This window comes from Phaethon lepturus, unplaced genomic scaffold, assembly GCF_000687285.1.
Source record: "Phaethon lepturus isolate BGI_N335 unplaced genomic scaffold, ASM68728v1 scaffold13485, whole genome shotgun sequence".
Taxonomy (NCBI): domain Eukaryota; kingdom Metazoa; phylum Chordata; class Aves; order Phaethontiformes; family Phaethontidae; genus Phaethon; species Phaethon lepturus.
Window position 1 is genome coordinate 17,305 of NW_010542739.1, and position 14,587 is coordinate 31,891.

General features: G+C 42.7%; 1 protein-coding gene across 1 annotated transcript; it reads left to right on the plus strand.

Moving 5' to 3' along the window:
- Positions 1-403: 403 nt before the first annotated feature.
- Positions 404-14,188, plus strand: LOC104621605 (disks large-associated protein 1-like; the record flags this gene model as incomplete). Its single annotated transcript, XM_010288131.1, has 3 exons — positions 404-790; positions 4,025-4,116; positions 13,770-14,188. Coding segments are annotated over exons 1-3 (898 nt in total), but the record flags the coding sequence as incomplete, so codon positions are not given.
- Between the last annotated feature and the right edge of the window lie 399 nt (positions 14,189-14,587).

A 14,587-nucleotide genomic window follows, 5' to 3' on the forward strand; every position in this document is an offset into this window, starting at 1 on the left:
GCATGAAGTACAGTTTAGCTAGGGTAAGTGGTTGGAGACTCATCATCCTTGTGAATCTTGTTTGGTAGCCATGAACAGAACAAAAGTTTTGATGGAAGGATTTGTTCCCATGGGTCATAGAACTGTTAGTAGAAAATATACTGGAGAAAACCCTAAAAAGACTGAGGAGAAACATGGCAAATAGGTAATTTCCTTCCCTCTACTGGCAATTCTGCCACTCACGTTAGTAGCAAGAGGACACTGATAAGCGAGGTATTTCCATGGCACTTCTTACATTGGAGCTTTTGGGGGCTCTTTGGCTAACAGTGTCCTCCTTACATCTGCTCTGTCCACGCTCACTGATGCTTTGAGATAATATTTGCATCCATTTTCCCTGCAGCGTCAATAAATCAAGAACTCTCATATGTTTTTTCCAGTGTCATCCTGCATCACCACCTATAAGAAGACACCGCCTCCAGTCCCACCAAGAACTACCACCAAACCCTTCATTTCCATCACAGCCCAGAGCAGCACAGAGTCTGCCCAAGATGCATATATGGATGGACATGGACAGAGGGGAGATATCATCAGTCAGTCTGGACTTAGCAACTCCACAGAGAGCTTGGACAGTATGAAGGCGCTAACAGCTGCTATTGAAGCTGCCAATGCGCAGATCCATGGCCCTGCAAGTCAACATGTAGGGAACAATACTGCCACCGTCACCACCACCACAACCATTGCCACCGTTGCAGTAGAAGATAGAAAGAAGGACCACTTCAAGAAAAACAGATGCTTATCTATTGGAATACAGGTACAGTACAGGACATGGGTTATATGCCTGCCACTGTTTTCAATTTCTACATCTGTTTTATTGCTCATTATGCAGTGTTTTGTGTGTTTTTCTTCTTTTCCCGACAGGTACCTATGTAGAAATTGCAGCAGCATAATCATTCTGCATGGTATTAATGATGTTTTCCTAATTTATCATAAAAACATCAGATGCAAGGATTTGTTTAAGTCTCCTTGCTGCTTGTTATTCAGCTCTGTTAAATTACACACATGAGCACTAATCTATGAATCATAACACAGTGGGGGTCAGAAAGGCATGAATTAAATCATTGAAAGGGAATGTGTAAAACAATGATTTACATTACACTATCACCCAAAAAATATTTTCATCCAGCCTCACTGAATTGTCAGTGCTTATTCATGCATTTCATAATGACTGGTAGCCGCTTGAATGAGGCAGCATTGTTCCTATTTCAGCCTCAAGAGCAGAGGGTAAGTTCCTTCTGATTTGCCCTTGTTAAAGAAAATCACATTTTGTTACCTCTAGTGGAATGAAAGAAGAAAACTAACCCTGCCAAAGTTTATTCCTATTTACAGAAAGGAGAAGAGCAAATAAATTAGACCAATGTAATCTGCGTTCTTAATTAATCTTTCCCATACACCCCCGCCCCCCCAAAAAAAAAAAAAAAAAAAGAATGTGCCCAGGACTCCAACTATCTGCTTGCAGGATTAGCTTTTGCAGCAAAGTACTTGAACTTACAATCAGTTGAGAATCAACACAGGTTTTGATGGGAGATGAATCCCAAGCAAATAGAATAGCAATCCGCAGTTTATCAGCCTTCACAAGAAGACATGGGGGTTTTTTCTTGCAGATGGAGGTTGTAAGCACAGCACTATGTGCCTGGACAGGCTTATCTGATTAGCAAAGCCTAAGAATTTACCGTGAAATCTCTGCATCAGCCTGATGAGATGAGAGGTGCTGTGCAGAAGTATGCCATCCCAGGGGCAGCTCCAGGAGAAGCTGTGACTTTTCTCTTACTTCTTCTTGGAAGGGCAATAATTACTCTTGCCTGTGGGTTCAGTTCACTGCCTTTGTTGTAGCCTTTTTCTGCTTCACAGCCGTTTGTTTTGGGTATATTCTGAAAGGAGGGCTGATATTCAGTGTTAAACACAGGAGCAAGATCCAGCTGGGACAGGGATAGAGGAAAGCTCTTCTGTTACTTATTCCCATTCCCAGCCAAGCCTAAGGTGCCATTTTGTTGTTGTAGTCACTCATTTCACTGAGCAAAGCAACAAAGACTCCTTAGCAGGCAAACACCCTGCAAAATAATGGGTAGAAAGAAGTACTTTCCACCGTTGCAAAAGCCAAAATGAACAACAGTAATGTGAATCATGGCTCTTGACACACCATCTCCCTTCTGTCTCTTCAAGTAGCATTGCTGCAGGCAACAAATGCTACTTTTGAGAGCTATAGGGGCATCAGTTTCCTCAGATCCAAGGAAAAGAGAGCCCCAAATGCTGTTCAAGCCTTTGACAATGTCCCTCTAAAACTTTGAAATTTACAGATGGCCAACATAATCGTATGTGAAAGCTGCCTGAGGATGGTATGTGAGGGGCTGCCAGGGCAGTTTTTGTGTGCAAACCAATGGAGATGCCTAAAGCTGGGATTACATGAAGTGAAACCTTCAGCAGTGATACAGCCTTACAGGACTCCTGCCCATGCACCCTGCCACCCTCCCCGTTGTGCCCATCAATGAGATTTCTAGAGTCAGACAGGCTTCACAAATAAAAGAAAACTACTTTGCTAGTCTGCTGTGTGGTCCATTTTGCAGCATCACTGCACAAGCAGTTGTGCTGGTACGGCTGAAGGGGTAGTGTGGGAGTGAAAATACCATAAGATAGCTGTTGCTGCCAGAAATGACTCCTCTTAGAAACAATTGCCCTAAATTAGATAGGTATGCTGCCAGCCCTCTGACTGGCAGTATGGAGTCAGTCTCTCTCCACTGACTGTAAAGACAGCCTAGTTTAGTGCTTGGACTGAACTCATACCAGGTATACACCTTAATTATAGTTTGACCTATCTCTGTAGAGCAGGGCGAGCTGCATTAGCCAGAGGCATATTCTGGGTTTGCTTCCTCCTCTAACAAATAAACCTGATGTGCACTTGTCGTAAACCTCCGTGCGTGTCCTCTGCACCCCTCGGTCACTCTTAGGACACCACACGCTTTTGCTGTAAATCTGTTTAGCAAACAAGCAAAGTAAAGCAAAGAAAAACCCGTCCATCAAAAGGTTGCTCCTCTTTGTCAGTTACGGCATTTAAGGCGCAGTTATCTCCCCAAAAGCCTCAGTATCAGGTAAGTACTTTAACACACTGAATAGCCCTGTAATTTCCATCCCTCCTTGAGCACTTTTCCTGCATAGGCTGTTCAACTGGCTCTCAACAACAAGCTTATTTACTGGTGGAACAGATACTAACTACAGCTGGAGTTTCTTTACACCCAGGCTCAGAGTGGATCCACAGATCACTTCGTAAAACTACTGTAGTCCAAAAATTCTGTGTGCCAGAATTTTTTTTCCTTGTATAACTAACAATGTCACACACAGAGCATTGGTAACTAACAACTACACTGATTGTACCCAGAAGTTTGTGATTTTGCTCAAAGACTCGCCTGTGGTTAAATTTTAACTTTATACCACTGGTATAAATCTCACAGACATGGAGAGGTGGTATAAAGTTCCTGTCTGTACTCCTCGCGACCACCGGTTTGCATGATGAAGCAGTAAAGAAAATGCAACAAAAGCTGCATGTGCTTTCTTTAAATCTTATCTGTGCAGTGCTCTGATTCGGGACACTAACATTTAAACAAAGTAAACACATAATTTTGACGTGAGTTCACATACACATGCACATACAGACTACGGTGGAGCACAGTAAGTGAAGTTACAGCTGTTCAGAGATTTGCTCTGGCAAAAGTGAGCATCCAGCCTCCATAAAATACTGGATAAACTCCATCCACGTTTTGCAGGCTGAATGTTGTCTTACCAGAAATGCTTTATAGACTAACAAGAATGATGAATATTCACTAATAATGTCAGAAATGGGCACACCACAGATAAGCTATCGGACTAGATGAAGGTACTTACGGTACAAGCTATATGTGCAGACACTTCGTAGTTATCATGCATAGAAATTGTAAGAAGCTGGGCGATATGTCTGCTAAAATACGTTTTAATTAGCTAGTGTTTTATTTTTAAGGTTGATGGTGCTGAAGAATCTGCCAAATCAGGTGAAAATAAAGCAACCAGTAAGTTCCAGTCCATAGGAGTTCAAGTAGAGGAAGAGAAGTGGTGAGTAAAAGTTAATACTGTTTTTCTAAAGTAAATAATTATGCTGCAACTAAGTTTTAAGAGCCCTATTTCCTGCACGCATGACTATATAAGTCTGCTTCCAGGATGAATTGTTAGATCACCCAACTGAAAAGCTGAGTCTTATAAATGCTGTAGCTCTTATTTCTTAGAGGGAATTTTTCAGGGCCAGTGGGAGAACTGGAAGAAAAGCGCCACATATTTTGAAGGTCAATATACTTTTAATAAGCTCTTTTTCCCCAGAAAATCTACCTAAACAGCAGAAGGTGATGCAGCTGGAGTATTAGTCTCGGGATGGCTGCAGCAGCATAGAGCTGATGGGAAAGTTTACCTTGTTTTTCAGCAGAATAATTTCAGCCACATGGAGCAGTGCAGTGGCAGAGCCAAACTGATTGCCTTTGCTCAGGTATCTCACCCAGACACCTCTGCATTACAACTGCTCCCTTGCAAAAAATTCTTGAGATTAAAAAGCGAGCCTGTAAAACTCAGTTCTCTCTCCAGTCCGCAGTGTAACCTGAATTAGCAAACAAAAATCTAGAATAATTGTTGTCTTTAACGTTTCTTTTTGGTGACAAATTGCAGTACAGTTGCAAGGGAGCATAACTATGCATAGCACTTTCCAGACACGCAGTTTCTGAGTGCTTGACCACAACTGCAAATCTTAATCCCTGCCCAAATCCCGGACCCAGTGGCTGAAGAAAAGCCGCGCTCTCCCCTCCGAGCGTGCAGGGCTGCCCAGCGCTGCTCTAGCTGCATGCACCCACCCAAGGCTTGGCTCGTTCTTCCCAAGCCGCTTGGGCACAGCCTAACTTCGGGATCCTGGAGCCATTTTGTTGATAACTCGCTATACCGTACCGCCGGAGAAGCCTCGGGGCACTGTCGCTGTCGGTCAGGGAAGAGTCGCCCTTGCAACCTCTCCAGAGAAAACCCGGGTGCAGCAAATCTGAGCCGACAAAATTAGGGTCCTCTGGCCTGCCGACTGCAGTAGCAAGTAGAGGAGATGTTCATTTTCACACCATTTTTTTCCTCCGTCTGCTAAAAATACTCAAACACGTTAGCTACACCATTTTCAACTCAACAAAATCTCCCCGTAAGGTAGCAGAGTATTTTCCTGTGGTTTTAAAAGGCTAAAGTGATTTCAGCAAAAAGAAATGTGATTTTGCAATGACCCTGCTAGGCTGTTACCAAGTTCCTCATTAACCTGCTAAAACATCTCTTGCTGGCAGACATTTCTTTATGTGTTAGACCTTAGCCCCATTTACCCACAACTCCTCCAGCACTAGATAAATGAGCACATTAGAATAGATGCTGAAGGACCGTTTCCCTTCAGCCTGAGCACAAAGGAGATAACTACCCCAAAAGCCCAACCCTCCGCCTCCCCTCAAAAAAAAAAAAAAAGACAACAAAAAAAAACCACAAAGAAAGAAGTGGCTGTTTGTAAATACCTTACTTCCAAAGCCCTCTTTCTATTGCAGTTTTTATTGCTCCGGAGAAAAAGGTAAGATTTGCCTGTGAGAGTCTGCCCTAAGAAAGCAATATTTCTGCATTACCTACTGACAGCTGTGTTTGGGGGTTTCCTTGCTGATAAAGTTGAGGTTGCTGCTGTTTGGAGCAGACCGGCAAGCAGCAATCTATCATGGACTCTCAGAAGTGAACTGGCTGATAAAAGACAGCCCTTAATCCTTAGAAAATGAGTGCACTCAAGGCACAAAGGGCTTATCATCACTGTTTGGCACTCATATTCTTTTTTTTTTTTTTTTTAAGACAGTGGAGCACAATGTATTGATTATCTGTTACAGGAATAGAATTGTAAATACAGTGCATTCTTCCCTGCCCCTGCACTGTAACATCTGCAGAGCCTCAGAAAAGCCCTTTTGAGTTGAATCTTTGTCAAATGAATGTTTTAAAAAATCTTCCAGGCTTCAGCAATATTAAATAAATATAAAATAAGAGAAGACTGACACAGCAAAGAGGATAAATACTGTAAATTGATCATGTTTCCTTGCCAGTCTAAGCTATTAAGTGCACTGTTATAAAACAAGAAAACTCTTTGCTTAATGCACCAAAAGCCCACCATACAAAATTTGTTTCACTCCTTTCCTTTGTTTTCTGCTCTTTCCTCCCCCTTTCCTTCATCTCATATGACTGCCATTCTCACATGAAGGAGTCTTACCTCATCACGTCCTTTTAAATATTCCTGCTTCTGTGCTTGGACTAAGTAAGCAAAAGATTTTGGCTCTGTTTCTTGATCTAAGCTCAAAAACAGAGCATCTTCTTCAGAGGACAGCTCTATCTCTTCTATCTTCCATCTCAACTCAGACCTTTCATTAGCCCTTCGCTCTCTGTAACCTGGGCTTCCTGCCAAGACAAATGACTGAGTCTTCCTCCTCCTCCTCCTCTTGTAATGCTCAAAGGATAAATGTGCCTACCACTACCTGACCATATTACAACTGGATACATCACCGCTATTCATCTTATCCTCAGTTCTTTACGCTGCCTGCTCTCAATAATCTTTTTTGTACCCATTCCCTAAGTGCAGCTCTACAATTTCTAGCATTTATAGAGTACCTCTGTCCAATCCTTCTTGTAGAAAAAAACTGGTATGCATGTCTTTCAACCTCATGATCTTCCTGCTGTTACTCTCTTATCTCTCACCCGATCTCCCCCATGATGCTAACAAAACCCCAACCAAAATGTTCCTCCCCTTTCCTCACATGACCCACCCCTTCCAGGGTAGTTTTGAAATGTGTGTCTGATGAAGCTAATCAGTGCAATCTCAGGGCATTCCCGTTTCTGTCCATTTCTGTTCCTCCTTTCTCTGTACCTGCGACTTCTTGACCTCAAGGGACCACCTTCCATTCCTCACTTACAGAAGATAATTGAGTTGTTGGAAGTCAACCAGTTCTACTGAACCAGAAAATAAGAAGTCATGTATTGTGCCAGGCCAGTTAGCACACATCCTTATTGAACAAGGGGCTCTGAGTCCCATAGCTCTGTAATCACTTTTACTCTCTCTTGGATTTTACCTTGTCTGCCCCAAGATCTCTTCCCGTTACATCTTCACTCCCAAAATTGTCTTGCTTATTGCTCTAGTCATACCATCAGCTGGAACTTGTACTTGGTTTGCCATCACAAGAATTTATGAATGCTGAAACAAGGTAGTTTCTGAAGTAAGATCACTGCCATGGGAGACTAAGACCATAGACAGATGGTCCTCCTCCATTTTATCTGGCTTCTGTGGTGACAGGGAAGGTGCCCCCATCTCTTGGTTTACCATAGCATACCACTTGGTCTGGTATAAACTGAAATGATTTGAAATGGTGGTGGGGTAACATAAGAAAAACAACCAAAAAAACCCTCTTCTGTCTCTTTAAGGAAGAAAAAACCCCTCATCTTTGGCTTTCATCACTATATAAAGATATACTATTCTCATTTTTTGCCTTTAGAATTTTGGGCTTGGTCACTTACTATCCTGACAAAAATACTCAGGATTTTAGGGTTTTCCCTTTAGAGAAGGCCAGTCCTACACTCTAACTCAAATGTCTCAACTCTCCAGTCTTTAGGACAGGACCTTCAAATCTGTATTTTGGCTAAGCTGAGTTGGGACTGATACTTTCTTGGCTTTTGTCTGCAGCATTTTCTGGCTATCTGTGTTCTCCACAGCAGAACCCATTGTATTGAGAAATTCTGAAGGTGGTAGATGCCCCATCCCTGGAAACATTTAAGGTCAGGGTGGATGGGGCTCTGAGCAACATGATCTAGTTGAAGATGTCCCTGCTCACTGCAGGGGCATTGGACTAGATGGCCTTTAAAGATCCCTTCCAACCCAAACCATTCTATGATTCTAACCTGGCTGCAAGTGACTGAGCTGGTATTCAGAAGAAGAGAGAGGCAGTTTCAAAAACAAGGCTTAATAATATTGCTTGTTTAAAGCTAAGGACCCTGACCTGGTCTTATGTGCTAGGCCTCGACAAAGTGTTGGCCCCTCTTGTTCCAGCTATGCCCCCCAGTGCTGCCCAGAAAGGGCCACAAGACGAAGGTTGGAGCAGGTTTATTTGAGGATGAGAGATCTCAGGAATGCTTTGATCTTCTGCAAACTCTGCTGGTGAGAAACATGCCCAGCCGAGGGTGTGTCTGGGCTGAGGATGGTCTCTGTAGGGTGACCTCCTCCCTGCACTGCTGCAATACTGGCACACCGGAAAGGGCAGGGTAGATAGCCAGTGGATATCTGGGGGGCAGTGCAGGACGGAAAGGAAGAGCCCAAGTGGTACTTGAAGCTCCACCATGTTTCACGGGCTCAGTTCTAGGGCCAGTCCTGTTCAATATATTTATCAAAGATCTGGATGCAGTAAGTCTGCTGATAATACCAAACTGGGAGCTGCTGTTGACTCTCTTGAGGGACAGGAGGCCTTGCAGAGGTTAGAGCATTGGGCAACAATTAATGGGATGAAGTTTAACAAGTCCAATTGCCAGATTCTGGATGGAGTAACGCCAGGCACAAGTATAGATTGGGAGAGGAGCGGCTGGAAAGCAGCCCTGCAGAAAGGGATCTGGGGGTGCTGGTCGGCAGCAGGCTCAATCAGAGCCAGCAGTGTGCCCTGGCAGCCAAGAGGGCAAGCGACGTCCTGGGATGCATCAAACACGGTGCAACTGTAACCAAAGTAGTAGGGAATTAAAATAAATTAGGGTTAGAAAATAGGTTTGTGAATTTGTAGCGTTTATTCCCGATTTCGGTGACACAACCAGCCGGTCAAGAGAGGGGATTATCCTACCATATGCAGCATCGGTGCGGCATCACCTCGAGTTCTGCATGCAGTGCTGGGCCCCACCATTTAAGAAGGGTGTGAAGGTCCTTGAATGTGTCCAGAGGGCAACAGAGCTGGTGAAAGGGCTGGAAGGCATCTGCTATGAGGAGCGGCTAAGGACTTTGGGCGGCTCAGGGGCGACCTCATTGCTCTCTACAGCTTCCTGAGGAGAGGACTTGGCGAGGGAGATGCTGATCCCTTCTCCCTGGGATCCAGTGACAGGACACGTGGGAATGGTTCAAAGCTGCACCAGGGGAGGTTTGGACTGGACATGAGGAAGCATTTCTTTACCAACAGGGTGGTAAAACACTGGAACAGGCTTCCTAGAGAGGTAGTCGATGCCCAAAGCCTGTCAATGTTTAAGAGATATTTGGACAATGCCCTTAAGAACGGGCTTTAACTTTTGGTCAGCCCTGAAGTGCCAGGCAGTTGGACTAGGTGATAGCTGTAGGTCCCTTCCAACTGAAATAGTCTATTCTAACATTGCCATAAAGGATTCCTGCTAAGACTTTTAGTGATTAAAAAAAGACTATGTGAATGAAAGAATGGGGGGGATAGAGCAAAGCACACAAGAATGTGTAGCTTAAAGATGTATGGCCGAAGATCCTGCTATTAGAAGGCATGATACCGTGATGGCTAACTCCTCCTGCAGTTTGTTTTGTTCTGCTGACAGTGGCTGCAACCTTAAGCAGAGAAACCCACAACTGGGGAAGAGTATAGTGTAGCCAATGGGTAAAGTGAGGCAGGCTAAATTTAATGTAAGTGCCTCTGAGACTCACCATGCATCAGTTGGTTTGAAACCTAGATCTCTTCTGGGTTTGGGTTTTTTTTTTTTAGGAAAGAAAGAAGTTCTCTGAGCTGAAATGTAAACCTGTTTTTCAAGAGAAAGCAAAAGACGACTTAGGAGCAGAGAGTTGAATGCTAACAAGTGACCCTGTTGTTGCTGTTCAAAACACATCGTGCTGTTGTTCTCCATACTGGTTTATCCAGTCTGAGGTTTCATGGCTTTCTGCACCTTAGGCCAGATATCTGCTGCAGTTCTCTGAAGCTGTAATTATTACACCTTGTGCCTGCAGGGCACCACTGACTACAAAAGGGCCAAGCCTGAAAGCAGAGGAAGAAGCAAATCTCTGTTTTTAACGATTACCAGCAATTTATGAACACTTTTTTTTTTTTTTTAGGTAGACCTGTGAATTCTTTGTATGTGTAGAAATAGAAATAGTGAAAACTTAGGCACCAGCTTCAGCTGTGGTATGGAGTTTTAACTGACTGCAAAACAAAAGAGATTCATGTGGGACACAAATGGTATTTTGTAAGAGTAAAACATCCTGGAAGTGAATGAGGAAGCTATGTCAGAGACTAAAATTACCATCTATTAGGCATTTTACATGGATGTGCTGGAGGCAGGCAGATAGTGGGTGTCTTCCTGCATATCCATTTCATTCAACGTACATTTCCTTGGGAGCATTTTTTTAATTTTGAACTGATGCTATGTTCTGTTACCAAGTTGTTTTTCTTTTGAACACAGATAGATTACACAATCCAGTGCCAAGAATCTGTCAAGCAAGTCTGTAGCATACTATTATATAGATAAAACAAAGGCAAAAAAAGTAGGTCATTCTATTTTATTTGTTGAGCAGAGTCTGGTTTTGGTGGTACTGGCTTATATTGAACCCAGTAAAAGTACACTCCTGAAAACTTTGAAATGTAGTGCCTCCAGCAATACATCCTCTTGGCAAGTAGACCTAGATGTTTTCACATTTGGGATTTGGAGTACACTGAAAAGCCAGGGTGTTAACTGAAAATACAAATGGTCATCTGAAACAGAAGGATATCAGTGTCTAGGGCACTGGGGAAAGCAGAAGGCAGCTGTGATGTGGATGAAGGGGTATGGAGAAGAATGAGCCTGGGATTAAGGCATTTGCTCTTCTCTCCAGTACCGTGGATGGTGTGGAAGACTACACTGTGTACTAATTCCTTGGCTCTCAGTGAACCCTGACTAAATGACTGAAAAGGAGAGCTCTGTGGGCTTTGTTTGGTGGGGTTTTTGTGTGTGTGTGTGTATGCATGCACGCGCTTCAGTGCAGATAAGGGATTTATCAGGTTGGTGGCCAAATTACAGCAAATTTTTTAAAAACTAGCATAGATTGAACCAAAAGATTTTCATTGTAATGTTAGCCGAAAGCTAAAGTCTTTCTAACTACTAATAGCAGTCTAACAGCTTTTCTCTGCCAGTGGCCAGTAGCAGATACTAAGGAAAAGTATAAAGAACTGTGTACAAAGGAAAAGTATAAAGGGTATGTAGAAAGCACTACTTCTCCCAGTAGACCTTCCCAATTTAGCAGTCCGTTGTTCAGGGACTTCCTAAGCCAGATATGACATCTGTGTAATAGCTCTTCCCGGACCTATCTCCTGTGAATTTGACCAGGTTCTCTTTGAACCTATTTTTACCTTTGGTTTTCCCAGGATTCTGTGGCAATTTAATTACATATTGTGTGAAGAATACATCCTTTTGCTAGATGTAAATCTTTAGACCTCTAAGCCTTGCAACTGGCTGCCTTCCTCCCCACAGTTCTTGCACTCTGAGAAATGGTGAAACATCACCTAGTCAGGATTTCATAGGTCTCTCATATCCCTCCTCATCCATCTGTTTTCTAAACCAAGAAATATCTTTCCTCCTATGGAAGCCATACCATATCTCCAGTGATCCTTGTCCTCTCTTTTGAACTTTTTCTGCTATATCAGTCTATAGCAAAATGCTTTTCTCTGCTTGTCAGAGGGTAAATACTACCGAGCTGAAGAGTTCTGCTCGCTCCATATTTTTCAGTTTGTTGGTGCATATCATGCAAATCTACACTGGCATAACCGTGACTTTTGCATAGCTTAACAACACCTGTTTCAAAAGAACCACGAGCAGCAAGCACTACATTAAAATATTTGTATTCTAGGCCATTATAAAAAAATATGTACACAACCTATTATTAACTTTTTCCAGGGATTGGTGTGACTGAGATGTTAATTTGAGATTTCTTCTGCAGAGGAATTGACCCTTTTTTTTTTTTCAATTGGAGAACCCTTCTCAACTCCTGTTTTGCTTTGCTCTACTCCTCTCAAAGCCCCAGATCAACAGCCACTAATTTCCTCTATCAGCAGGACCTGGTACAGTCCTCCTTGAAGTCTGCTGCACTCCTCCTGGGGTATCTGGATGCATCAGGTATATAGGACATGAAATTCTCCCTCAGCATCCTTCCATCTGCTCCCTCCCCAGCTGCAGACTAAATACACTTGACAACGTTTTGCTGTCAGTTGGCCTTGTCTAATCGGCTATTGCTTTTCAGTGGAAGGTAGAATATAAATGAAAGGGAGTGAAACAGTGCCCAGCATCCAGCTCCACTGTCCCCTCAGCATTTCCATTGACGCTTGAGCTCAAACTGAAAATAGAACTGGTCAAGGCAAGGCAGACAAAATATCACAGGGAAATGGATCCTAACACTGGTTTCAAAAGTAAATGTCAGATTGTGAGCAAATTAGAAGTGAACTAGCACCTGCATGAGTGCACAGGCATCCTGGGTTAGTAAGAAGAAGGGGTGAGAATCTGTCTCTATTCAGTTCAATACTACATTGATTCTGAAGCCTAAATATTGCTAATTTAAGTAACATCTACGTTAATTACTTTATGGTTCTACCTTCTTTATCATCATGGGGCAAGACAGACGTCTACTTCGCTTGTTTTCCTGTGTTCCTCAGTGAATCAGTTTCTAGAGTTGCCCTGACTCTCTGTAATTATTTGCCTGCAGATTTTCTACTCATTCCCTCCACAATGTACTGCTTGTCATATCTGCTCTCACTACCACCCCCTGCAACAGCATTAGGTGTCTCTTACTCCTTACACTTCCCTCTGCTCCTTCTCTATCAGCCTCTTCACCTCAGATGCCTTGGACTTCAGAATTTGGAGTGCTGTTTACATAAAGAAAACTCACTCAAACCCAAAGCCCAAACCTCCTCTCTTCCCTGCTTTTGCCTTTACCCTCAGGATTTGCTCTCTGCTCTCAGAGGCTCCAACACAGGGAAACTATGCAAGGTGAAAGGAGGCTACCTGCAGCGTAGCAGCCGTTACGGTAGCAACTGAGAATGCTAGCTTTGGTGAAAAAGAGAAGACCATTTTGAACCTGAAGGTTGAATGTGAATAACAAAACGTCTGAACACTGGGCATGGGCACTAAAATTGTGAGAGATGGCAGTGGTATTAGCAGATACGTAATTATGAAGAGTAAATACGCAGAAGCAATACAAAATACTTATCTGGGTTAAAAATACTTATCTTCTTTATAAATGGAATGTATAACGTTACATAGATAGTGGACTCATTGGCATTACTATTTTATCAATCTCACATCTCTGATTTTTAAATGTGGCTTGTTAATTTGGGTGTGTAACTTCAAAGGGGTGTGAGTTTTAAAAGTTGAAAGATAAGCCACTTCTTAAAATTGGGCCCTTTTAACTTTTCATTTATTGGTAACCTAACATCCTAAGGTACTGACACTGTTAGCTGTCTCTTGGGCTAGCCTCTGGCTTTGTTAAACCACACATCAATTAGGGGCACTTGCTTCAATAAACAGTGAGCTTGCATGGAAAAAAGATAAATGTTTGTTTGTTGGCTTGCAATGAGAAAAGAAGTTTATGCTGATCTTTTCAAGAAAAAGCACCTGAGTGTAGCACTGACAACCACGATTGCCAGTCTTAGGAGGAGTGGCAGAGTCGTAGTAAGTCCTTTCTTATCGTGTTACATAGAAAAAGCTTTCTAAGCATTTTATGTTTGTGCTCTCCAAAGCTTTCGCAGGTTTACACGATCTAATAGTGTAACAACAGCTGTGCAAGCAGACCTGGATTTCCATGAGAACTTTGAAATAATCGACCCTCAAGAGGACAATACGTGTTCTGGACAAATAGCAAGGCAATTTTCCCGAGATGCAAGCACCTCTACCGTTAGCATACAAGGGTCAGGAAACCATTACCATGCATGTGCAGTGGATGATGACTTTGATACAGATTTTGATCCATCAATTTTACCTCCTCCTGACCCCTGGATTGACTCTATCACCGAAGATCCTCTGGAAGCTGTTCAAAGGTCAGTGTGCCCACGAGATGGCCACTGGTTTCTGAAGCTACTTCAAGCAGAGAGAGATCGTATGGAGGGCTGGTGCCAACAGATGGAGAGAGAAGAACGGGAAAACAACTTACCTGAGGACAGTAAGTAACTGGTACAATAATACTGCAGCTAGAAAAGGTATTTAATATAGGTCAAATTTACTCCAGTGAATTCTGTATTGTGCCCTTTCTTATTTAGCTAATGAAACTATGGTCATGATTCTCTAAAAGACTGTATGTATGTACATAATAATCCTTATTAAAGTTGACAGGGAATGCAAATGCTCGGCACTTCTGAAACTCCAGAGGTATTAGCTTTTGGGATTGCATAGATCAACAGTTAATTAGGAGATCATGGTTAGGGATCTTGTAGTATTAATGTTTCTTAACTCTTCCATTTCAAATCACTTCTCACAACCTCAGAATATAACAGAACAGATTCTAGTTACTTGTCATTAAATTCGTATTTTAGTTGCCTTTTTAGGTGGTGATTGGCTTCAG